Here is a 25,180-nt window from a genome sequence, read left to right on the forward strand (position 1 = left end):
TGTGTGGTCCTCTGTTCTCTGTTGTCCTCTGTGTTTTTTATATACACTTTGATTTCTATTTTACTGTTTTAATTGATTTTACCCTTTAAAATAGTTTTTAATCATATTTGTTTTTATATTGTTTTTATTGGTTTTATATTCATTTATTTTTTGTTTTTATTCAGTCATTGGTGGAGCATAATATATATATATATATATACTTTTTTTTAAATTTTATTTTTTTATTTTTTTTTATTTTTTTACAATTGTTGTTAACATGGCTGTGCAGCACTCTGGAAACGTTATTGTTGTTTAAATGTGCTATATAAATAAAGTGGATTGGATTGGATAAAACCTGGGAGCGTTGATGAGGAATTGATTGCGCATGCTCAGTGAGTAGCGTCGGGCAGCACATGCCGTCGGTGGGTATATCGAATTGGCGGGCCGTATCGGCCGTGACGGGTAGAGGGGGGCGTGTCCTGATGACGTAGCTCCCAGAAGACCCTTTAAAGTGTGAGCTTCGAAACAGAACCGAGACACTCGCTCAAGCCGCGGCGGGAAGTTGGAAAGTCTTCGGTTCCGTTTCGAAGATGCGGGACGACCGTGACGTCATGAACCACCGCGCGGCGCGCGTCTTCTCCTCCGTCTTCTTGTCCGTCTTCTTGTCGCTCCTCGCCGGGTCGCGCGGGGCTGACGAGGACGTCCAAGTGGTGGTCTTCCTGCCCCGGAACGACTCCTACCTCTTCTCCTACGCGCGGGTGGCGCCGGCGGTGCTTTACGCGCAGGCGAGGCTACAGGCGGCGGGCGCGCCTTTCTCCGGCGTCCGCTTCGACGTCCGCTTCGACGACTCGGACTGCGCCAACGACGCCGTCTTCCGCCTGCTGGAGCGCGCCTGCGCCGCCCGGCCGGACTTAATCCTGGGTCCGGTGTGCGAGTACGAGGCGGCGGCGGTGGTGCGGCTGGCGTCGCACTGGAACATCCCGGTGATCACGGCGGGCGCCCTGGCCGCCGCCTTCCGGGACAAGACGGGCGAGTTCTCGCACCTGACGCGCATCGCTCCGTCCTACAGCAAGATGGCCGAGGTCTTCCGCGCCATCTTCACCATGTTCTCCTGGACCAGCGCCCTGCTGGTCTACGAGGACGACAAGGTGGACCGGGACTGCTTCTTCACGGTGGAGGGCATCTACCACCTCATGGACGACGTCAGCGTCCAGACCTACTCGGTGGCCGGCCGAGACCACCTGGACCCGGAGGACATCGTCCAGAACATGTTGGACACCCAAGGTAGGGAGACCTTCTTTTTCTGACCCCAAGACCGGCCGAGGTTTTTTGTTTTTCAATTGGGTTCTCACAATAATATGACATTTTAACAAAGTTGCAAAAAAGTTTCCATTAAAACTGCCATTGCTCAAAATATAATAATGAATCAAAATCACTTTGCACAATTGACTTTTTGCTCCACTTCTATGGGGAATATTTTACACATTTTATCCAATCTGATGCTGTTCTAGATCAGTGGTTCTCAACCTTTTTTCAGTGATGCGCCTGTGAACATTTTTTTAATTCAAGTACTCCCTAATCCAGGGGTCGGGAACCTTTTATGGCTGAGAGAGCCATAAAAGCCAAATATTTTAAAAAGTACTTCCGTGAGAGCCATATATATATTTTTTAACATTGAATACAATTAAATGCGTGCATTTTTAAGTAAGACCAACATTTTTAGAGTATAATAAGTCAATTATTATTTTTAACAACACTGTTATTCTGAAGATAGCCAACAATAGATAAAATGCTTCTTACCACCTGGACCCGGAGGACGTCGTCCAGAACATGTTGGACACCCAAGGTAGGGAGACCTTCTTTTTCTGACCCCAAGACCGGCCGAGGTTTTTTGTTTTTCAATTGGGTTCTCACAATAATATGACATTTAACAAAGTTGCAAAAAAGTTACCATTAAAACTGCCATTGCTCAAAATATAATAATGAATCAAAATCACTTTACACAATTGACTTTTTGCTCCACTTCTATGGGGAATATTTTGCACATTTTATCTAATCTGATGTTGATCTAGATCAGTGGTTCTCAACCTTTTTTCAGTGATGTACCGCCTGTGAACATTTTTTTAATTCAAGTACCCCCTAATCCAGGGGTCGGGAACCTTTATGGCTGAGAGAGCTATAAAAGCCAAATATTTTAAAAAGTATTTCCGTGAGAGCCATATATATTTTTTTAACACTGAATACAATTAAATGCGTGCATTTTTAAGTAAGACCAACATTTTTAGAGTATAATAAGTCAATTATTATTTTTAACAACACTGTTATTCTGAAGATAGCCAACAATAGATAAAATGTTTCTTACCACCTGGACCCGGAGGACGTCGTCCAGAACATGTTGGACACCCAAGGTAGGGAGACCTTCTTTTTCTGACCCCAAGACCGGCCGAGGTTTTTTGTTTTTCAATTGGGTTCTCACAATAATATGACATTTAACAAAGTTGCAAAAAAGTTTCCATTAAAACTGCCATTGCTCAAAATATAATAATGAATCAAAATCACTTTACACAATTGACTTTTTGCTCCACTTCTATGGGGAATATTTTACACATTTTATCCAATCTGATGCTGTTCTAGATCAGTGGTTCTCAACCTTTTTTCAGTGATGTACCGCCTGTGAACATTTTTTTAATTCAAGTACCCCCTAATCCAGGGGTCGGGAACCTTTTATGGCTGAGAGAGCCATAAAAGCTAAATATTTTAAAAAGTATTTCCGTGAGAGCCATATATATTTTTTTAACATTGAATACAATTAAATGCGTGCATTTTTAAGTAAGACCAACATTTTTAGAGTATAATAAGTCAATTATTCTTTTTAACAACACTGTTATTCTGAAGATAACCAACAATAGATAAAATGCTTCTTACCACCTGGACCCGGAGGACGTCGTCCAGAACATGTTGGACACCCAAGGTAGGGAGACCTTCTTTTTCTGACCCCAAGACCGGCCGAGGTTTTTTGTTTTTCAATTGGGTTCTCACAATAATATGACATTTAACAAAGTTGCAAAAAAGTTTCCATTAAAACTGCCATTGCTCAAAATATAATAATGAATCAAAATCACTTTACACAATTGACTTTTTGCTCCACTTCTATGGGGAATATTTTGCACATTTTATCTAATCTGATGTTGATCTAGATCAGTGGTTCTCAACCTGTTTTCAGTGATGTACCGCCTGTGAACATTTTTTTATTCAAGTACCCCCTAATCCAGGGGTCGGGAACCTTTATGGCTGAGAGAGCTATAAAAGCCAAATATTTTAAAAAGTATTTCCGTGAGAGCCATATATATTTTTTTAATATTGAATACAATTAAATGCGTGCATTTTTAAGTAAGACCAACATTTTTAGAGTATAATAAGTCAATTATTCTTTTTAACAACACTGTTATTCTGAAGATAACCAACAATAGATAAAATGCTTCTTACCGCCTGGACCCGGAGGACGTCGTCCAGAACATGTTGGACACCCAAAGTAGGGAGACCTTCTTTTTCTGACCCCAAGACCTGCCGAGGTTTTTTGTTTTTCAATTGGGTTCTCACAATAATATGACATTTAACAAAGTTGCAACAAAGTTCCCATTAAAACTGCCATTGCTCAAAATATAATAATGAATCAAAATCACTTTACACAATTTACTTTTTGCTCCACTTCTATGGGGAATATTTTGCACATTTTATCTAGATCAGTGGTTCTCAACCTTTTTTCAGTGATGTACCACCTGTGAACATTTTTTTAATTCAAGTACCCCCTAGTCCAGGGGTCGGGAACCTTTATGGCTGAGAGAGCCATAAAAGCCAAATATTTTAAAAAGTATTTCCGTGAGAGCCAAATATATATATATTTTTTTAACATTGAATACAATTAAATGTGTGCATTTTTAAGTAAGACCAACATTTTTAGAGTATAATAAGTCAGTTATTCCTTTTAACAACACTGTTATTCTGAAGATAACCAACAATAGATAAAATGCTTCTTACCACCTGGACCCGGAGGACGTCGTCCAGAACATGTTGGACATACAAGGTAGGGAGACCTTCCTTTTCTGACCCCAAGACCGGCCGAGGTTTTTTGTTTTTCAATTGGGTTCTCACAATAATATGACATTTAACAAAGTTGCAAAAAAGTTTCCATTAAAACTGCCATTGCTCAAAATATAATAATGAATCAAAATCACTTTACACAATTTACTTTTTGCTCGACTTCTATGGGGAATATTTTGCACATTTTATCTAATCTGATGTTGATCTAGATCAGTGGTTCTCAACCTTTTTTTAGTGATGTACCATATTTTTTTTTAACATTGAATACAATTAAATGCGTGCATTTTTAAGTAAGACCAACATTTTTAGTGTATAATAAGTCAATTATTCTTTTTAACAACACTGTTATTCTGAAGATAACCAACAATAGATAAAATGCTTCTTACCATTAATGCGGCTTCTTGAACAGATGCGGTAGAAACCGGATGGATGGATTAAAATGCATGGGACTGTTTTATATTTTGAACGTTATTTTTGACACTGTGATTACCAGCGGAATTATTAATTACTTATCGTGTTAAGCAATGTCAGCTAACATTTATCTGAGAGCCAGGGGCAGCCCTCAAAAGAGCCACATCTGGCTCTAGAGCCATAGGTTCCCTACCCCTGCCCTAATCAGAGCAAAACATTTTTGGTTGAAAAAAAGAGATAAAGAAGTAAAATACAGCACTAAGTCATCAGTTTCTGATTCATTAAATTGTATAACAGTGCAAAATATTGCTCATTTGTAGTGGTCTTTCTTGAACTATTTGGAAAAAAAAAGATATAAAAATAACTAAAAACTTGTTGGAAAATAAACAAGTTATTCAATTATAAATAAAGATTTCTACACATAGAAGTAATCAACTTAAAGTGCCCTCTTTTTGGGGATTGTAATAGAGATCCATCTGGATTCATCAACTTAATTCTAAGCATTTCTTCATAAAAAAAGAAATCTTTAACATCAATATTTATGGAACATGTCCACAAAAAATCTAGCTGTCAACACTGAATATTGCATTGTTGCATTTCTTTTCACAGTTTAGGAACTTACATTCATATTTCGTTGAAGTATTATTCAATAAATATATTTATAAAGGATTTTTGAATTGTTGCTATTTTTATAATATTTAAAAAAAAATCTCACGTACCCCTTGGCATACTTTCAAGTACCCCCATTTGAGAACCACTGATCTAGATCTTGTTGGAGGTACCGAACCCCACCAGTTTCATATGCGCATTCACCTCTTTAGTGAAAAATAAAAATGTTTTTCAAATTCCAGGCAAAGTTACATGTTTTTTTTACTGGTGCACAAAATGAACCGTGCATGAACATCACAACAAATTACACACCTGCAAATCAGATGGAAAATTAAAGGGAACAATGTTTGGGGGTATCCAAAATACGCAGATAAGAAGTTTTTATTTACACGATGACTAGGGTGTATCTTGACCTCCGCGACAGAGGCTCCGCCGAACCCCTGAGGCCGACTCACCGAACCCCTAGGGTTCGATCGAACCCAGGTTAAGAACCATTGATCTAGATTCTACAGATTTAAGCATTGGATGTATTAAACAATAATCCAAAAAATAATAATTATAACTTATTTTAATCACTTTTATGAGTGGGACACTTTTGGGTCCCCAATAATTTTAGTGTGATTTTTTTTTTTTTTTTTTTTTTATTGCTTAAAAAATAATAACAAATCAAAATCAATGTTATGAATTATTGACCTATTTAATGCTCTGATTATGTTTACACCAGTTGTTCCACTTTTATGGAGAACATTTAGCATATTTTGTGTGTTTGCTGTATAATAAACTTTTCTTTGGCAAAAATGGCATCAAAAATAATAATAATAGCTTATAAGCGACAGGTGGGTTTGATGTTGATCTGGAAATTTAAGCCTTGAAAGTATTAAACAAAAAAAATATATACATATATATATATATATAATTATTATAACTTATTATAACTTATTTTGAACACTTTTATGAGTGGGACCCTTTTAGGTCCCCAAGAATTTTGGTGTGTGTTTTTTTTAATTTTTTTTATTATTTGCTTAAAAAATAATAACAAAACAAAATCAATGTTGTTCTGAATTATTGACTTATTTAAGGCTCTGAATACTTTAACATCAATTGTTCCACTTTTATGGGGAATATTTTGGATATTTTGTGTGTTTGCCGAATAATAAACTTTTCTTTGGCAAAAGGGGTATAGAAAGTAATACAAACTTATAAGCGACGGGTAGATTTGATGTTGATCTAGAGATTTAAGCATTCAACGTATTAAACAATAAGCCCCAAAAATATATATAAATATTGCTTATTTTGAACACTTTTATGAGTGGGACCCTTTTGGGTCCTCAATAATTTTAGTGTGATATTTTTTTTACATTGATTGGCTTAAAAAATAATAACAAATCAAAATCAATGTTGTTCTGAATTATTGACTTATTTAAGGCTCTGAATACTTCCACACCAATTGTTCCACTTTTATGGAGAACATTTTGCATATTTTGTGTGTTTGCCTATGATAAACTTTTCTTTGGCAAAAAATACAAAACAAATAATAAAAACTTATAAGCGATGGGTAGATATGATGTTGATCTAGAGATTTTTAGCGTTGAACGATTTAAAATAAAATAAATAAATAAATTCAAAATTGTTACTTACTTTGAACACTTTTATGTGTGGGACTCTTTTGGGTTCACAAAAATTTTTGTGTGATTTTTTTCATTTTATTATTATTTTTTATTTATTGCTTAAAAAAATAACAAAACAAAATCAATGTTATGAATTACTGACTTATTTAAGGCTCTGATTACGTTCACACCAGTTGTTCCACTTTTATGGAGAACATTTAGCATATTTTGTGTGTTTGCTGTATAATAAACTTTTCTTTGGCAAAAATGGCATCAAAAATAATAAAAACTTATAAGCGACAGGTAGATTTGACGTTGATTTGGAAATTTAAGCATTGAAAGTATTAAATTAAATTAAATTTTTTTTTAATTAATTGCTTAAAAAATAATAACAAAAAAAAATCAATGTTGTTCTGAATTATTGACTTATTTAAGGCTCTGAATACTTTCACACCAATTGTTCCACTTTTATGGGAAACATTTTTCATATTTTGTGTGTTTGCCGTATAATAAACTTTTCTTTGGCAAAAAGGGTATAGAAAATAATACAAACTTATAAGCGACGGGTAAATTTGATGTTGATCTAGAGATTTAAGCATTCAACGTATTAAACAATAATCCGAAAAAAATATATAAATATAGCTTATTTTGAATACTTTGATGATTGGGACCCTTCTGGGTCCCCAATAATTTTAGTGGGATATTTTTTTTACATTGATTGGCTTAAAAAATAATAACAAATCAAAATCAATGTTGTTATGAATTGTTTACTTATTTAAGGCTCCGATTACGTTCACACCATTTGTTCCACTTTTATGGATAACATTTGGCATATTTTGTGTGTTTGCCTATGATAAACTTTTCCTTGGCAAAAAGTACATAACAAATAATACAAATTATAAGTGATGGGTAGATATGATGTTGATCTAGAGATTTTTTAGCGTTGAACGATTTAAAATAAATAAATAAATTAAAAATTGTTACTTACTTTGAACACTTTTATGTGTGGGACTCTTTTTGGTTCCCAAGAATTTTAGTGTGATATTTTTAATTTATTATTATTTTTTATTTATTGCCTAAAAAAATAACAAATCAAAATCAATGTTGTTATGAATTACTGACTTATTTAAGGCTCTGATTACGTTCACACCAGTTGTTCCACTTTTATGGAGAACATTTAGCATATTTTGTGTGTTTGCTGTATAATAAACTTTTCTTTGGCAAAAATGGCATCAAAAATAATAAAAACTTATAAGTAACTGGTAGATTTGACGTTGATTTGGAAATTTAAGCATTGAAAGTATTAAACAATAAAACTTGTTTTTGTAATTTTTATAACTTATTTTGAACACTTTTATGAGTGGAACCCTTTTGGGTCCCCAAGAATTTCAGTGTGAATTTTTTTTTTTTTAATTAATTGCTTAAAAAATAATAACAAAAAAAATCAATGTTGTTCTGAATTATTGACTTATTTAAGGCTCTGAATACTTTCACACCAATTGTTCCACTTTTATGGGGAACATTTTTCATATTTTGTGTGTTTGCCGTATAATAAACTTTTCTATGGCAATAAGGGCATAGAAAGTAATAAAAACTTATAAGCGACAGGTAGAGTTGATGTTGATCTGTAAATTTAAGCATTGAAAGTATTAAACAAAAAAAAAATATATATTTAATTATTCTAACTTATTTTGAACACTTTTATAAGTGGGACCCTTTTGGGTCCCCAAGAATTTAGATGTTTTTTTTAATTGCTTGAAAAATAATAACAAAACAAAATCAATGTTGTTCTGAATTATTGACTTATTTAAGGCTCTGAATATTTATGGGGAACATTTTGCATATTTTGTGTGTTTGCCGTATAATAAACTTTTCTTTGGCAAAAAGGGTATAGAAAAATAATAAAAACTTATAAGCGACGGGTAAATTTGATGTTGATCTAGAGATTTAAGCATTCAATGTATCAAACAATAATCCCCAAAAATATATATAACTATAGCTTATTTTGAACACTTTTTTTATTGGGACCCTTTTGGGTCCCCAATAATTTTAGTGTGATATATTTTTTACATTGATTGGCTTAAAAAATAATAACAAATCAAAATCAATGTTATGAATTGTTTACTTATTTAAGGCTCCGATTACGTTCACACTATTTGTTCCACTTTTATGGAGAACATTTTGCATATTTTGTGTGTTTGCCTATGATAAACTTTTCTTTGGCAAAAAGGGCATAAAAATTAATAAAAACTTATAAGCGATGGGTAGATACGATGTTGATCTAGAAATTTTAAGCGTTGAACGATTTAAAAAAATAAAAAAATAAAAAATTGTTACTTATTTTGAACACTTTTATGTGTGGGATTCTTTTGGGTTGCCCGAGAATTTACAAGGTTTCCAGCAGCGCTTTGTTGTTAAGGTTCAACTACAGGCTTCCCAGATGCTGTAATAAATTCAGCATGATGAGTTGAACATATGTCAGCATGTTGCCCCACTTTTAACTCTTTTTTTTTTTTCTTAAACACTTATTACAGTAAGTCATTAATTTGACTTTGTAAGTCATTAATTTTACTTAGTAAGCCATTATTTTATCATTATTTTGACTTACAAAATTACTAAGTCATTATAATGACGTACAGGGTATCTCAGGTAACTACGACTGTTTTGTTTTTACTTTACGGAAAAAATATCGAGATATATATCGTATATCGCCATTCAGCAAATGGAGCGGAAAACACAACCAAAAGTTGTAGGCTTCTTCAAGTGACGAAGCCGGCCTACTTCACCGCAGTCTGTAGTCTATTGCCCCCCAGGCTGTGGTGGCAGCGATGAAGTGGAGACGTGATGGCGACAGGGCCGAGTTTCACCGATCCGTACACCCACCCACCTCCTTCCCCGGTCCCCATCCTCCTGGAGAGTCACCACCTTAACTAACAAATTTTCAGATTTAATTTAATTCATTGCTTGAAAAAATAATAACGAATCATAATCAGTGTTGTTATGAATTATTGACTAATTTAAGTCTGATTACTTCACATCAAATATTACACTTCTACGGGGAAAACGTTGCATATTTTGTGTGTTTGCCATATAAAAATAAAGTTTTCTTTGACAAAAGGGCATAGAAAATAAACTAAATAAAAGAATAGTAAAACTTATAAGCAATGGATGGATCTGACAGGTTTTGAACATAAAACAATAAAAAAAACATATGACTTATTTTGAACACTTTTATGAGTGGGACCCTTTTAGAACCCCAATCATTTAAGTAGGATTCTTTTTGTTTTTAAAACATTCATTGCTTAAAAAAATAATAATGAATCAAAATCAATGTTGTTAGAAATTTGTTACCTTTTTACTTTGTTCTGCTTAAATGGGGAACATTTTGAATTTTTTATCTGATCTGATGTTGATTTTGAGATTTAAGCATTGAACATATATTTATTTTGAACACTTTGAGTGTGACCCTTTTGGATCCCTAATAATTTTAGTGTGATTTAAAAAAAAATAATTGCTTGAAAAATAATAATGAATCAAAATCAATGTTGTTATGAATAATTGGCCTTTTTAAAGCTCTGATTACTTTCACACCAATTGTTCCACTTTTATGGGGAACATTTTGCATATTTTGTGTGTTTGCCGTATAATAAACTTTTCTTTGGCAAAAAGGGCATTAAAATAATAAAAACTTATAAGCAACTGGTAGATTTGATGTTGATCTAGAGCTTTAAGCGTTGAACGTTTTGAAAACAAACAAACAAACCAAATAATAACTTACTTCGCATCAAATATTACACTTTAAAATATTTATTTTGGGAAAATATTTAATATTTGTTTTCGTTTTTAACATAAAAAATAGGTTTTCTTGGACAAAAAGGGCAACAAAAAAATACAAAAATAAATAAATTATAATTAATGGATAAGTGTAAAATTAATTAGGTTTTTTTGGTTTAAAAAATACAACAAAAAAAAATGTATGAATTATTTTTAACACTTTTTTGAGTGGGACCCTTTTCGGTCTTCAAGAATTTTAGTTGGATTAAAAAAAAATGTCATTGCTCAAAAGATAATAATGAATCAAAATCAATGTTGAAATATTTTTCGGGAAAAATATTGCATATTTTTTTGTTCTTAACATGAAAACAAAGTTTTCCTAGATGAAAAGAGCATAAAATTAACCCACCCAAAAAAATAATATAAAATTTGAATTGACGGATAAGTGTAAAATAATTAGGTTATTATTGGTATAAAAATACAAAAATAATAATATGACTTTTTTTTTTTTTTTTACACTTTTTGGGACCATTATGGGTCCTCAATAATTTTAGTTGGATTAAAAAAAATGTAATTGCTTTAAAAAATAACAATGAATCAAAATCAATGCATATACATATTTAAGGCTCCAATCACTTCACATCAAATATTGCACTTTAAAATATTTATTTGGGGGAAATATTACATTTTTTATTTTTTTTGTTTTTGTTTTTACACGCACACACACACACACACACACACACACACACACACACATATATATATATATATATATATAATTGACAGTTAAGTTTAAAAGTACAAAATTAATAATGACAATAATAATAAAAACCCTTTTTTTGAGTGGGGACCCTTTTCGGTCCTCAATAATTTTAGTTTGATTTAAATAAATGCCATTGCTCCAAAAATAATAATGAATCAAAATCAATGTTATGAATTATTGACATATTCAAGGCTCCAAGTTCTTCACCTTACTTCACCTGTGCTGCTGACCTCCACTCAGGACCTTGTGGACCGTGGAGTGAATACTCGGAAGACCCCCTCAGTCCCACCTACACGTATTTTTATGAGTCTGGGGACTCTCCTGTTTCTAAGGCTGAGGTTGGCCAGGTGGTTAAAAAAGGCTGCCAACTTTGAACTCTTAAAACTGATTTATGGAAGCATCGCCACAAAACACTTTGTCAAATAATACTACTTTTTTTTTAAATCCCACACCATACTGATAGTGGAACCTGGAGTATTGGCCGATACTGACATTGATTCCATACGATATCAGCTGGAATCATACATGCTTGTATTATTTAGTAGTGTGGATGTTAGAGAAGGTTTGATCAAGTGAAATGAGTCAAAACAAAAAACAATGTTAGTTCTGTCTCAAATGGACTTATGCTGACTTTTAGTTGAAGTGGAGTGGTAATGTATCAGTTTTATATAGTAGTCACAATAATTCATGAAATCAAGCTCATGACGCAGTAAGTTGAACAATGCAGACACAATTGTCACTGGATACTTTCTAGTATAGTAAGTAGTCAGGCCTTAAATTCAATTGATTGGATTTGAGACTTTTTAAGACTTTTTATGGTGCTTTGAGTCGAGTGAAAATAAGTCTTGACAAAAAATGTCAACAAAATTAATATTGTTTCGCACGTCCAGTTGTAATGATTTTACTGACGATTTTGTGAAACTGAAACGGGGAAAAAAAAAAACGAAAAAAATTGCCATCGTAAGCTAATAATACTAACATAGGCACTCGTAAACGTGTTAGCATATAAGCTAATGCATTTCAAAATGCATGAAAACACTCCTACAGACATCACACATGGGATGCTTTAGTGAGAAAGATTTGTTTTAGTTATATTGTAAAAGTTATAAACGTCGCTTGGATTGGCGAGCAAAGAATGCATACGAGTAGAAACGCTATGGAGGGCACTGGCATCAAATTCCAGATGAGCTAATATGTGCCAAAAATAACAAGGTTTTCCAATTCGAACTTTAAATATCTTGTCTTTGCAGTCTATTCAACTGAATATAGATTGAAAAGGATAGAAAAATCATTCTATTTTGTTTTTATTTACCATTTACGTGACAACTTCATTGGTTTTGGAATTCGTACTAGCCATATTTTATGAGGCAGAGAGCATAAACCAAGGCACAAAAAAAAGTGCACTTCCCCTGTTGAATTGGACGTATTTCCCAGATAATAGTGAGAGAACAATATCTGCACACACGCCGACAAAAAGGAATCGTTTATAACATGGGTATAACCTAAAATAACCTAAGAAGAAAAATGCAGAAATCTCAATCTATGATTTTTTTTAACAAAAAAGCTGAAAATAAGTATTTGAACACCAACATTAATATTTATCTATAGTAGCCTTTGTTTGCAATTACAGAGTTCAAACGTTTCCTGTAGTTCTTCACCAGTTTTGCACAGACTGCCTGAGGGATTTTGGCCCACTCTTCCACACAGATCTTCTCTAGATCAGTCAGGTTTCTGGGCTGTCGCTGAGTAACACAGACTTTCAGCTCCCTCCAAAGATTTTCATTCGGATTTAGGTCTGGAGACTAGCTAGGCCACTCCAGAACCTTGATATGGTTCTTACGAAGCCACTTCTTGGTTTTCCTGGCTGTGTGCTTTGGGTCATTGTCATGTTGGAAGATCCAGCCACGACTCATCTTCAATGATCTGACTGAGGGAAGGAGGTTTTTGGCCAAAATCTCACAATACATTGCTGCAGTCATCCTCTCCTTAATACAGTACAGTCGTCATGTCCCATGAGCAGAAAAACACCCCCAAAGCATGATGCTACCACCCCCATGCTTCACATTAGGGATGGTTTTCTTGGGATGGTACACATCATTCTTCTTCCTCCAAACACGCGTAGTGGAATTATGACCAAAAAGATCAATTTTGGTCTCATCTGTCCACAAAACTTTCTCCCATGACTCCTCTGGATCATCCAAATAGTCATTGGCAAACTAGAGACGGACCTTAACATGTGCTGGTTTAAGCAGGGGAACCTTCCGCGCCATGCATGATTTCAAACCATGACGTCTTGGTGTATTACCAACAGTGACCATGGAAACTGTGGTCCCAGCTCTTTTCAGGTCATTCACCAAGTCCTGGGCTGATTCCTCACCTTTCTTAGCATCATTGTGACCCCACCAGGTGATATCTTGTATGGGACTCCACTCCACTCATGTTTAGCTTCTTCCATTTTCTAATGATTGCTCCAACAGTGGACCTTTTTTTCACCAAGCTGCTTGGCAATTTCTCCAGAGCCCTTTCCATCCTTGTGGAGTTGTACAATTTTGTCTCTGGTGTCTTTGCTCTTAGTCAGGCTGAATGTTTGAGTCTTACTGATTGTATGGGGTGGACAGGTGTCTTTATGCAGCTAACGACCTCACACAGGTGCATCTGATTCAGGATAATACAGTGGAGTGGAGGAGGACTTTTAAAGGCGGACTAACAGGTCTTTACGGGTCAGAATTCTAGCTGATGGACAGGTGTTCAAATACTTATGTAAATTGTTAAAAAATCATAGATTGTGGTTTCTTGATTTTTCTTTTTAGGTTATCTCTCATACAGTGGACATGCACCTACCGTGAAAATTTCAGACCCCTTCATGATTTCTAAGTGGGAGAACATGCAAAACTAGCAGGGTGTTAAAATACTTATTTTCTTGACTGTATATATATATATATATATATATATATATATATATACTAAATAGGTAATATACCATAGTAAGCATAAAAATAAATGCATAAATAATCTTTGTCTCAATAAACGGAAAAAAAAGTGTTCAAGATTTTGATCATAATTCTTGTTCTGTGTAGTTTGTGAACACTTATTGTTTGAACCGTCTCTTAAACTGAATCATATTGGTTCTTTGTTGGATTTATTTGCTTTATCCATTCCATAATTTAATTCCACACACTGATATATTCAACTTTTAAGTGTTGTACGAGCATACAGATGTTTTAAATTAGACTTTCTTCTGAGGTTATATTTCTCCTTTTTTTTGTTGAGAAGTGTTGTACATTCTTGGCTAGCAGGTTCCAGTTTGCTTTATACATCATTTTAGCTGTTTGCGAATGCACCAAATAGTTGAATTTAAATAATTGTGATTTAATAAATAAAGGGTTGTATGTTCTCTATAAGGCTTCACGGTGGCAGAGGGGTTAGTGCGTCTGCCTCACAATACGAAGTTCCTGCAGTCCTGGGTTCAAATCCAGGCTCGGGATCTTTCTGTGTGGAGTTTGCATGTTCTCCCCGTGAATGCGTGGGTTCCCTCCGGGTACTCCGGCTTCCTCCCACTTCCAAAGACATGCACCTGGGGATAGGTTGATTGGCAACACTAAATTGGCCCTAGTGTGTGAATGTGAGTGTGAATGTTGTCTGTCTGTCTGTGTTGGCCCTGCGATGAGGTGGCGACTTGTCCAGGGTGTACCCTGCCTTCCGCCCGATTGTAGCTGAGATAGGCGCCAGCGCCCCCCGCGACCCCGAAAGGGAATAAGCGGTAGAAAATGGATGGATGGATGTTCTCTATATCCAACATTATGTATTATTTTAATTGATCTTTTTTGTACGCACATTTGTAGTTGTTTCCCCATATATGGACCGCTCGCCTGTATCGGTTGGGGACATCTCTACGCTGCTGATCCGCCTCCGCTTGAGATGGTTTCCTGTGGACGGGACTCTCGCTGCTGTCTTGGATCCGCTTTGAACTGAACTCTCGCGGCTGTGTTGGAGCCACTATGGATTGAACTTTCACAGTATCATGTTAGACCCGCTCGACATCCATTGCTTTCGGTCCCCTAGAGGGGGGGGGTTGCCCACATCTGAGGTCCTCTCCAAGGTTTCTCATAGTCAGCATTGTCACTGGCGTCCCACTGGATGTGAATTCTCCCTGCCCACTGGGTGTAAGTTTTCCTTGCCCTTTTGTGGGTTCTTCCGAGGATGTTGTAGTCTTAATGATTCGTGCAGTCCTTTGAGACATTTGTGATTTGGGGCTATATAAATAAACATTGATTGATTGATTGATATTTCTACACAAATAAAGACAAATAAAGGTAGAATACTAGTAACCACAACAAAAAAAACCAACAATATTATGATTTGTACATTTTCAGAATGTGCTTGTTCTATTTTTAAACAAAGAAAACTGGTACGGCGGGGTTGCAGCTTGCTGCGATGTTTGTTCCCCCGGGATGCAAACGGACCACTCCAAACAGGACGTGCTGGTAGGAGCATGATTTATTCTTGGAATAAAAATCAAAGCACCGCCAAGAACAGAAAACAAGTCGCAAGAAACACGTGCCAATCGCACTCGAAGCTAAACTTAGCAGGGGCTATGAGACAAGTGAAGTGAATGATATTTATATAGCGCTTTTCTCAATGCACTTTTACATAGTGAACCCAATATTTAAGTTACATTTTAAACCAGTGTGGGTGGCACTGGGAGCAGGTGGGTAAAGTGTCTTGCCCAAGGACACAACGGCAGTGACTAGGATGGCGGAAGCGGGGATCGAACCTGGAATTCTCAAGATGCTGGCACGGCCGCTTTACCAACCGAGCTCCTTTGAAATACCGACAAGGAAACTTAGGTGACGAGAGCATGGAGCAAACAAAGAAGCCAGGACGAGTGTGATTAAATAGCTCTTTGATTAGTTGTCGACTGCAGGTGAGCGTGCCAACCACTAATCAGAGGCAGGTGAACGCAATTAATCCCCATAGAAACCAAAACAAACCCAGAGGTGCACAAAACAGGAACTAAGGGAGTCCAAAAATAACAGAACATAACAAAAACATGATCAAGGCCCTGCGATGAGGTGGCGACTTGTCCAGGGTGTACCTCGCCTACCGCCCGAGTGCAGCTGAGATAGGCGCCAGTGACTCCCCGTGACCCCAAAAAAAGGGACAAGCGGTAGGAAATGGATGGATGGATGGATGATCAAGGCCACGGATCATGACAGAAAACAATCGGAAGTTGTCTCTAAAGTTAAAAAAGGTTCACCACACACTAGGTGTGGTGAAATTTGTCCTCTGGATTGGACCCATCCCCTTGCTCACCCCCTGGGAGGTGAGGGGAGCAGTGAGCAGCAACAGTGGCCACGCCCGGGACACACTTTTGGTGATTTAACCCCCAATTCCAACCTTTGATGCTGAGTGCCAAGCAGGGGGGTAATGGGTACCATTTTCATAGTTTTTGGTATGTCTCGGTCGGTGTTTGAACTCAAGACCTACTGATATCAGGGCGGACACTCTAGAAAGGTATTTTTAAGCTTTTTGAGTCCTGGACATGACGTTAAAATGAATCCGGCAGTGGAGGCTCCTCTATTGGGTCTTGGGGCACGAGGAGGTTAAGCCCTTTACCACTGTTACCCCAAGGTGGCCCTCGGCAAAGACCTAGTACCTGACTGCCCCTTAGCCAGGGATACGGAAAAGACCTCGACGGCGGAGCAGGCGGAAGACGGTAGATTTATGAACTATCACGACGGCTGCGATGGCGGAAGAAGGCTGCAGCAGAAAAGGGTCCCCAGTGGTCTTGGACTCCATGCCACTGGACCCTGACCCGGCTCTGTCCAGGATCGTGTGGTGACTGCCTGTGCACCAGTCTCCCCACGTCAAAACAAAGTCACGCACAGGCATCCTCCATAAAGGGATACACCCCTACCAGGAGGATTGTCATACTCGATGATTATTTTTAAATTATCATTCTGTGATAATTTACCACTGTTACCCCAAGGTGGCCCTCGGCAAAGACCTAGTACCTGACTGCCCCTTAGCCAGGGATACGGTGAAGACCTCAAAGACAGTAGATTTAAGAACTACCACGACGGCAGCGATGGCGGAAGAAGGCTGCAGCAGAAAAGGGTCCCCAGTCGTCTTGGACTCCATGCCACTGGACCCTGACCCGGTTCTGTCAAGTATCGTGTGGTGACTGTCTGTGCACCAGTCTAAAGTCACACATAGGCATCCTCCATAAAGGGATACGCCCCTACCAGGAGGATCGTCATTAAATTATCATTCTGGGATTTTACCAGTCCGGCCCACTTAGGAGTAGATTTTTTCTCCATACGGCCCCCGATCTAAAATGAGTTTGACACCCTTGGTTTATAAGGTTTGAGGCGCCTCTGTGTTTTTTCCTTGGGGGATCCAGCGACGTTCTAGTTGACTTGCCGTCCTCGCGCCTGAAACCTTCCGCCTACTTCGGACCGTCGCGCGGGAGAGTAGAGAAAGGCGGAGGTTGCAAAAAAAAAAAAAAAAAGCCTTGCTTGCGTTGGCGCGCGTGGCGAGCGAGCGAGCGGACACAGGGCCAGCAGTGTGTGCCCTAATTAAAGGTGCCGCGCAGTCCGGCACTGAGGTGAAGTTTGTCCCGGCCAGGACTTCAGTCACACGACGGTGAGGAATGTTCCATCCGCGCTCGGAATCTTGCTCATTAACGCCGCCGCCGCCGCCTTTTTTGGGCTTTTTCACTCGCCGTCGCCACAAAGACGAGCCTTAAGCGTGACATCATCAATGATCCATTCAGATTAGGGGTGTCCAACTTATTTTAGATCGGGGGCCCACATGGAGAAAAATCTACTCCCAAGTGGGCCGGACTGGTAAAATCATGGCACGATAACTTAAAAACGAGAAAATTCCCGCAGAGATTTTGATGGGCTTGCTATCTGTGCCCTGGACCTCTGGCCGGGGGTCACAGGAAGCCGCTGTACTTTTAAGACGGTGCCGAGTGTCCGAATCCCGAGAGTTTTAAGGCATACTTGCCAACATTGAGACCTCGTGGTCGGGGGTGGAGCGGAGGCGTGGTTGGGGGTGTGGTCGGGGGCGTGGTTGGGGCGGGACGTGGTTAAGAGGGGAGGAGTATATTTACATCTACAATTCACCAACTCGAGTATTTCATATATATTTCATACATTTATATATATATATATATATATATATGTATGAAATACTTGACTTTCAGTTAATTCTAGCTATATATCCATCCATCCATTTTCTACCGCTTATTCCCTTTTGGGGTTACGGGGGGCGCTGGCGCCTATCTCAGCTACAATCGGGCGGAAGGCGGGGTACACCCTGGTCAAGTAGCCACCTCATCGCAGAGCCAACACAGATAGACAAAAAACATTCACACTCATTCACACACTAGGGCCACTTTAGTGTTGCCAATCAACCTATCCCCAGGTGCATGTCTTTGGACTAGCTATCCATCCATCCATTTTCTACCGCTTATTCCCTTTCGGGGTCGCGGGGGGCGCTGGCGCCTATCTCAGCTACAATCGGGCGGAAGGCAGGGTACACCCCGGACAAGTCGCCACCTCATCGCAGGGCCAACACAGATAGACCGACAACATTCACACACACATTCAAACACTAGGGCCAATTTAGTGTTGCCAATCAACCTAACCCCAGGTGCATGTCTTTGGAAGTGGGAGGAAGCCGGAGTACCCGGAGGGAACCCACGCATTCACGGGGAAAACATGCAAACTCCACACAGAAAGATCCCGAGCCTGGATTTGAACCCAGGACTGCAAGAACTTCGTATTGTGAGGCAGACGCACTAACCCCTCTGCCACCGTAAAGCCCTATTTTATTACATATATAAATAAAATAAATAGTTGAATTTCAGACGACACCTATCAAATACACAGTAATAAAAACACAGTTGTTCTACTAACTGTACTGTGCTTGCTGGTTACTAAAAAAAACAACAACACTTACCTTTCACTATTTGAGTAACCTTTGCTCTGCCATTTGCGTACTGGCAAGAGTCACTTGCAGTCAGGTGCGCACCACCACATAAATTGTTGGCCAATCAAAAAGCAACCCCATAACGCTATAACCAACATTTACCAGGAGATGGCGACAGACAACATAGAATCACTCTACATGGCTGTAACTTCCTCGTTCTTCTGCGTCGTCTCCTTTGTGTGTGCAGTTTTTTAGTAAAATCTGTAGATGTTGTAACGTGATTGGGCAGGCAAGCTGTTTATATAGTGGGAACGCGGAGAGTGAAAACAGGCTGTCCCCACTCATGTCCGCATGGAACTGGAGGGGGCGTGTCCTCCAGCTCCGCTGAATTCCGGGAAATTTTCGGGAGAAAATGTCTTCCGGAAGGTTTTCGGTAGAGGCGCTGAATTTCGGGAGTTTACGGGAAAATCCGGGAGGGTTGGCAAGTATGTTCTAAGGTCCCCCTCATTGGATAATTTTTTACACGGGTAAGTGCGCCGTGTATTTCTTGAATCTCCGGCTCTTCACTTTGTATGGACTCATTGATCGTTTACAAACTGAGTTCGGACAGGAAGTGACGCCAGAAAGACCACGCCCTGTGGATGTGATTTAAAAAAAAAAAAGGTATCGTGTGCTTTGTATTAGCTGGCCGTCGAGGGAAGACTGTGGAAAACGGCGAAGCCGGATAACTTTATCCCTTAAACAAAGAATTATTTAGCCTAAGCCTCGTTTCAGCCACGCTAAACCAGCGTTTAGCTTTCCCCTTCATGGATAATTTTTTACATGGGTAAGTGCGCCAGCTATTTCTTGAATCTCCGGCTCTTCACTTTGCATGAACTCATTGATCGTTTACAAACTGAGTTCGGACAGGAAATGACGCCAGAAAGACCACGCCCACACAGGAAGTGACGTCAGAAAAAACGCGCCACAGCCAGCTTCATGATAAAGCGGTTTTCTAACTGGGAGCTAACCACTGGAAAATGAAGACGCTCGTGGAAATTACACATGAATACCTTAAAAGAAAGCGATTGCAGCTATTCGAGATACAGCACTTTTTAGACGGCTAGAGAACTTTCCAATGTCCACGTCAGCTGCGATTTTACACACCGAAAAACTTCGTCCATTTGTTGAAGGAGAGACAACGAGAATGCGAGCTCCTGTGGATGTGATTTTTTTTTAAAAAAGGTATCGTGTGCTATGTATTAGCTGGCCGTCGAGGGAAGACTGCGGAAAACGGCGAAGCCGGATAACCCCGTAAACAAAGAATTATTTAGTCTAAGCCTCGTTTCAGCCACGCTAAACCAGCGTTTAGCTTTCCCCTTCCTGGATAATTTTTTACACGGGTAAGTGCGCCAGCTATTTCTTGAATCTACGGCTCTTAGCTTTGCACGGACTCATTGATCGTTTACAAACTGAGTTCGGACAGGAAGTGACGCCAGAAAGACCACACCCACACAGGAAGTGACGTCAGAAAAAACGCGCCACAGCCAGCTTCATGGTAAAGCGGTTTCGTAACTTAGACACTCGTGGAAATCACGCATGAATACCTTAAGACAGACATGGGCATTTTCCGGCCCGGGGGCCACGTCCGGCCCTTTGTGCGTCCCTGTCCGGCCCATGTGAGGCCAATCATAAATTACAAAATAATTTGTCGGATGAAGAGTGCTCAAGGGGGGCTGATGCGTTGATGGTAAAATGGCAAACCCAACAAGGACTTTTTTGCCAAATTTCACACCCCCGGAGATGCGGCCGTCAGGATTAGTTTAGTCACTTCTCACAAAATCCCCAGAAAAAGTAAGGCGTTTTCTGACAGAGAGTTTATTAAGGACTGCTTATTGGACTGATATGCCTGGAGAAGAGGGGCGCATTTGAGAACGTGTCACTCTCCCGACGCACTGTAACGAGGCGGGTTGAGACCATCGCTGGAAACTTGGAGCTTCAGCTGAAGAACAGAACGGCCGACTTGGACTGTTTTTCGCCGGCTTTGGGTGAGAGCTGCGATGTACGTGACACCACCCAGCTGCTCATCTTCTTACGTGGGATAACCGCAGACTTTCAAATCACGGAAGAGCTGGCAACCATGCAGTCAATTAAAGTGACAATCACAGAAGGTAAATGCGTGTTTGGACATGTCAGGACTGAAATGGGACAAGCTGGCAGGTGTGACAACAGATGGTTGTCCAAATCTGACGGGGAAAAATGTTGGACTTTTATAGAGGATGCAGGATAAAGTGACAGAAATGAACATTTTTGCATTGTATTATACATCGAGAAGTGTTGTGTAAGACAATGTTAAAATCACAAAACCGTCAAAAAGAATCTGCTTTTGTAAAAAGTTAAGTTACGTTAAATGAAATTATTATTATTATTACTATTATTTATCTTACAGTATATGAAAAATGATATTGAGTAAAATTTAATTGAAATATTGTCGATGTGGCCCCCGGAAAAAATTAATTGCCCGCCCCTGCCTTAAGAGAACGCGATTGCAGCTATTTGGGATACAACACTTCTCAGACAACTTTCCAATGTCCAGGTCAGCTGGGATTCTACTTACCGAAATTTTTTGTCCATTTGTCAAAGGAGAGACAACGAGAATGCGAGCTCCAGTGGATGTGATTAAAAGAAACTAGCGTGTGCTTTGTATTAGCTGGCCGTCGAGGGAAGACTACGGGAAACGGCGAAGCCGGATAACCCCTTAAATCAGAGGTGTCCAAACTTTTTCCACACAGGGCCGCACACGGAAAAATTTAAGCATGCTTGGGCCATTTTAATATTTTTCATTATAAAACCATAACAAAATATATGGATTTTTTTTTAATCCTTAGGTCTCAGTCATCCATCCATCCATCCATTTTCTACCGCTTATTCCCTTTCGGGGTCGCGGGGGGCGCTGGCGCCTATCTCAGCTACAATCGGGCGGAAGGCAGGGTACACCCTGGACAAGTCGCCACCTCATCGCAGGGCGGTCTCAGTCACTAAAATGTTAAAAATAAGTCAAATTAATATTTTATTTATTTACTTAATGCTTACAGTACATCTCTATATCAACTTGAGGTTGATATAAAGTAAAACAAATAAGGTTTTATGCCTTTTCTCTCAAAGACAACTTCGTTTTTTATAGTAAAACTGAAATATGCAGTATTTAGGTAGATAGATAGATGGATAGTAATTTATTGATTCCTTCAGGAGAGTTCTTTTATTTAGCAATTAAAGCCCTCAAAAATCAATAATACAGGACACCATCGATTTTAATTATTTAATATTTTTGAGTAATCACAGTGAAAAGTTAAATAAAATCCGACCACATATATTTGAGATCCGAAAGGTTCCCCACTCATAAAGTGATGCATTTTTATTATTATTTTTTTTTACTTTTAACACTTAAATTTCAAGATCAACTTCCAATATATCCGTCAATTTTAAGTTTGAACTATTATTTAGTTTTTTGTATGCTCTTTTGTCAAAACTTTGATGAACCACACAACATATGCAATATTTTTTCCACATAAAATATTTAAAAGTGATAATTTTTAAGTAATAATTCATTATAACATAGATTTCTTTGTGCTTTTTTTTGAGCAATGTAAAAAAAGAAAAGAAAAGAAAGACAAAAGGAAAAAAAACTGCCTGCATGGCAGCTTTGTGTCAACATTGCCACTTTGGATTTCACCTCATTCCACTTTTTTAAAAATGTTTTTGTATTTATTTTTGCAATGATTTGTAAGTAATAATTCATTATAACATAGATTTGTTTGTCGTTTTTTTTGAGCAATGGAAAATAAAATAAAATAAAGGTGGCGACTTGTCCAGGGTGTACCCTGCCTTCCGCCCGATTGTAGCTGAGATAGGCGCCAGCGCCCCCCGCGACCCCAAAAGGGAATAAGCGGTAGAAAATGGATGGATGGAAAGACAAAAGGGGAAAAAAACTGCCTGCATGGCAGCTTTGTGTCAACATTGCCACTTTGGATTTCACCTCATTCCACTTTTTTAAAAATGTTTTTGTATTTATTTTGCAATAATTTTAAAGTAATAATTCATTATAACATAGATTTGTTTGTCCTTTTTTTTGAGCAATGGAAAATAAAATAAAATAAAGACAAAAGCAAAAAAAACTGCCTGCATGGCAGCTTTGTGTCAACATTGCCCCTTTGGATTTCACCTCATTCCACTTTTTTAAAAATGTTTTTGTATTGATTTTTGCAATAATTTGTAAGTAATAATTCATTATAACATAGATGTGTTTGTCCTTTTTTTTGAGCAATGGAAAAAAAAGAAGAAAAAAAAGACAAAAGGGAAAAAAACTGCCTGCATGCCAGCTTTGTGTCAACATTGCCACTTTGGATTTCACCTCATTCCACTTTTTTTTAAATGTTTTTATTTTTTATTTTTTCAATTTGGCAATTTTTGCAGAATGTGTGGCGGGCCGGTAACCGATTAGCTGCGGGCCGCAAATGGGACCCTGGCCGCACTTTGGACACCCCTGCCTTAAATGAACAATTATTTACCCTTAGCCTCGTTTCATTTTTGGTTTTTATGGCAAACACACAAAATATGATGTATTTTACCCCAAAAATATTTCAAAGTGTAATATTTGATGTGAAGTAATTGGAACCTTAAATAGGTCAATAATTCATAAAAAAAAAGATTTTACGTCAATATATGTATTTTTTTGAGCAATGACTGTTAACTAATATTCTCAAGGACCCAAAAGGGTCACTCGCTCATAAAGTGTTAAAAATAAGTCATAAATTATTTTTATTTGATGTATGTTTTTAGCATGACATAATGATGTCATGATGTATGTTTTAGCATGACATGATCATGTCTTGTTGTGATGTATGTTGTGAGCATGACACAATGATGTCATTATGTATGTTGTTAGCATGACACGATGATGTATCAATCAATGATTATTTGTATTGCCCTAAATCACTAGTGTCTCAAAGGGCTGCACAATCCACAACACAAACCACTACGACATCCTCGGTAGGCCCACATAAGGGCAAGGAAAACTCACACCCAGTGGGACGTCGGTGACAATGATGATTATGAGAAACCTTGGCGAGGACCCCATATGTGGGCAACCACCCCCCCTCTAGGGGAACCGAAAGCAATGGATGTCGAGCGGGTCTAACATGATACTGTGAAAGTTCAATCTATAGTGGATCCAACACAACCGTGAGAGTCCAGTTCAAACTGGATCCAACACAGCAGCGAGAGTCCCGTCCACAGCGGAGCCAGCAGGAAACCATCCCAAGCGGAGGCGTATCAGCAGCGCAGGGATGTCCCAGCCGATACACAGGCGAGCGGTCCATCCTGGGTCCCGACTCAGGACAGCCAGTACTTCATCCATGGCCACCGGACCGGACCCCCTCCACAAGGGAGAGTGGGACAGAGGAGAAAAAGAAAAGAAACGGCAGATCAACTGGTCTAAAACGGGGGTCTATTTAAAGGCTAGAGCAGGGGTGTCAAACTCAAATCCAGAGTGGGCCGAAATTTTAAACTGAACAAAGCCAAGGGTTGAACAAATGAACCTTTTAAAGGGGACCCAAACAAGTGTTGCGTTGAATATTGAACAAGCAAGGCTTATATAACTTTATAGTTTCAAATAATAATAATAATTAAAAAATATCAATGGCATATCAAATAAAATTTAAATAAAAATGTAATGCCTCTTTTCTATTTGCAGCCTTCTGAGGTAAATATCAAAATCAACTTTTTCCACAAGCTAATAATAAATTTGGAAATAAAATAATAATGAATTAATCAAACATTCAAGCCTTAAAAGTAGCAAGAGAAAGTGCATGAATAAATTGTTAATTATTGCTCAGTTTGCTACACTGATTTGCTTTAGATTAGATTAGATTAGATACTACTTTATTTATTCCGTCAGGAGAGTTTCTTCAGGAAAATTAAAATTTTCAGCACAATCCCATTCAAGATCAAACAAACATTA

General features: G+C 38.2%; 1 protein-coding gene across 1 annotated transcript in view; it reads left to right on the forward strand.

The window, feature by feature from the left end:
- The first annotated feature begins 527 nt into the window (after nt 1-527).
- LOC133550797 (atrial natriuretic peptide receptor 3-like) overlaps nt 528-25,180 on the forward strand; it is a 52,181-nt gene continuing 27,528 nt past the window's right edge. The window contains exon 1 of the mRNA XM_061896845.1: nt 528-1,263. Within this exon, the coding sequence (XP_061752829.1) occupies nt 570-1,263 (694 nt within the window). The 5' untranslated portion in view covers nt 528-569. The remainder of the gene's footprint in view (nt 1,264-25,180) is intronic.

Source organism: Nerophis ophidion, linkage group LG01, assembly GCF_033978795.1.
Source record: "Nerophis ophidion isolate RoL-2023_Sa linkage group LG01, RoL_Noph_v1.0, whole genome shotgun sequence".
NCBI classification, from domain to species: Eukaryota; Metazoa; Chordata; class Actinopteri; order Syngnathiformes; family Syngnathidae; genus Nerophis; species Nerophis ophidion.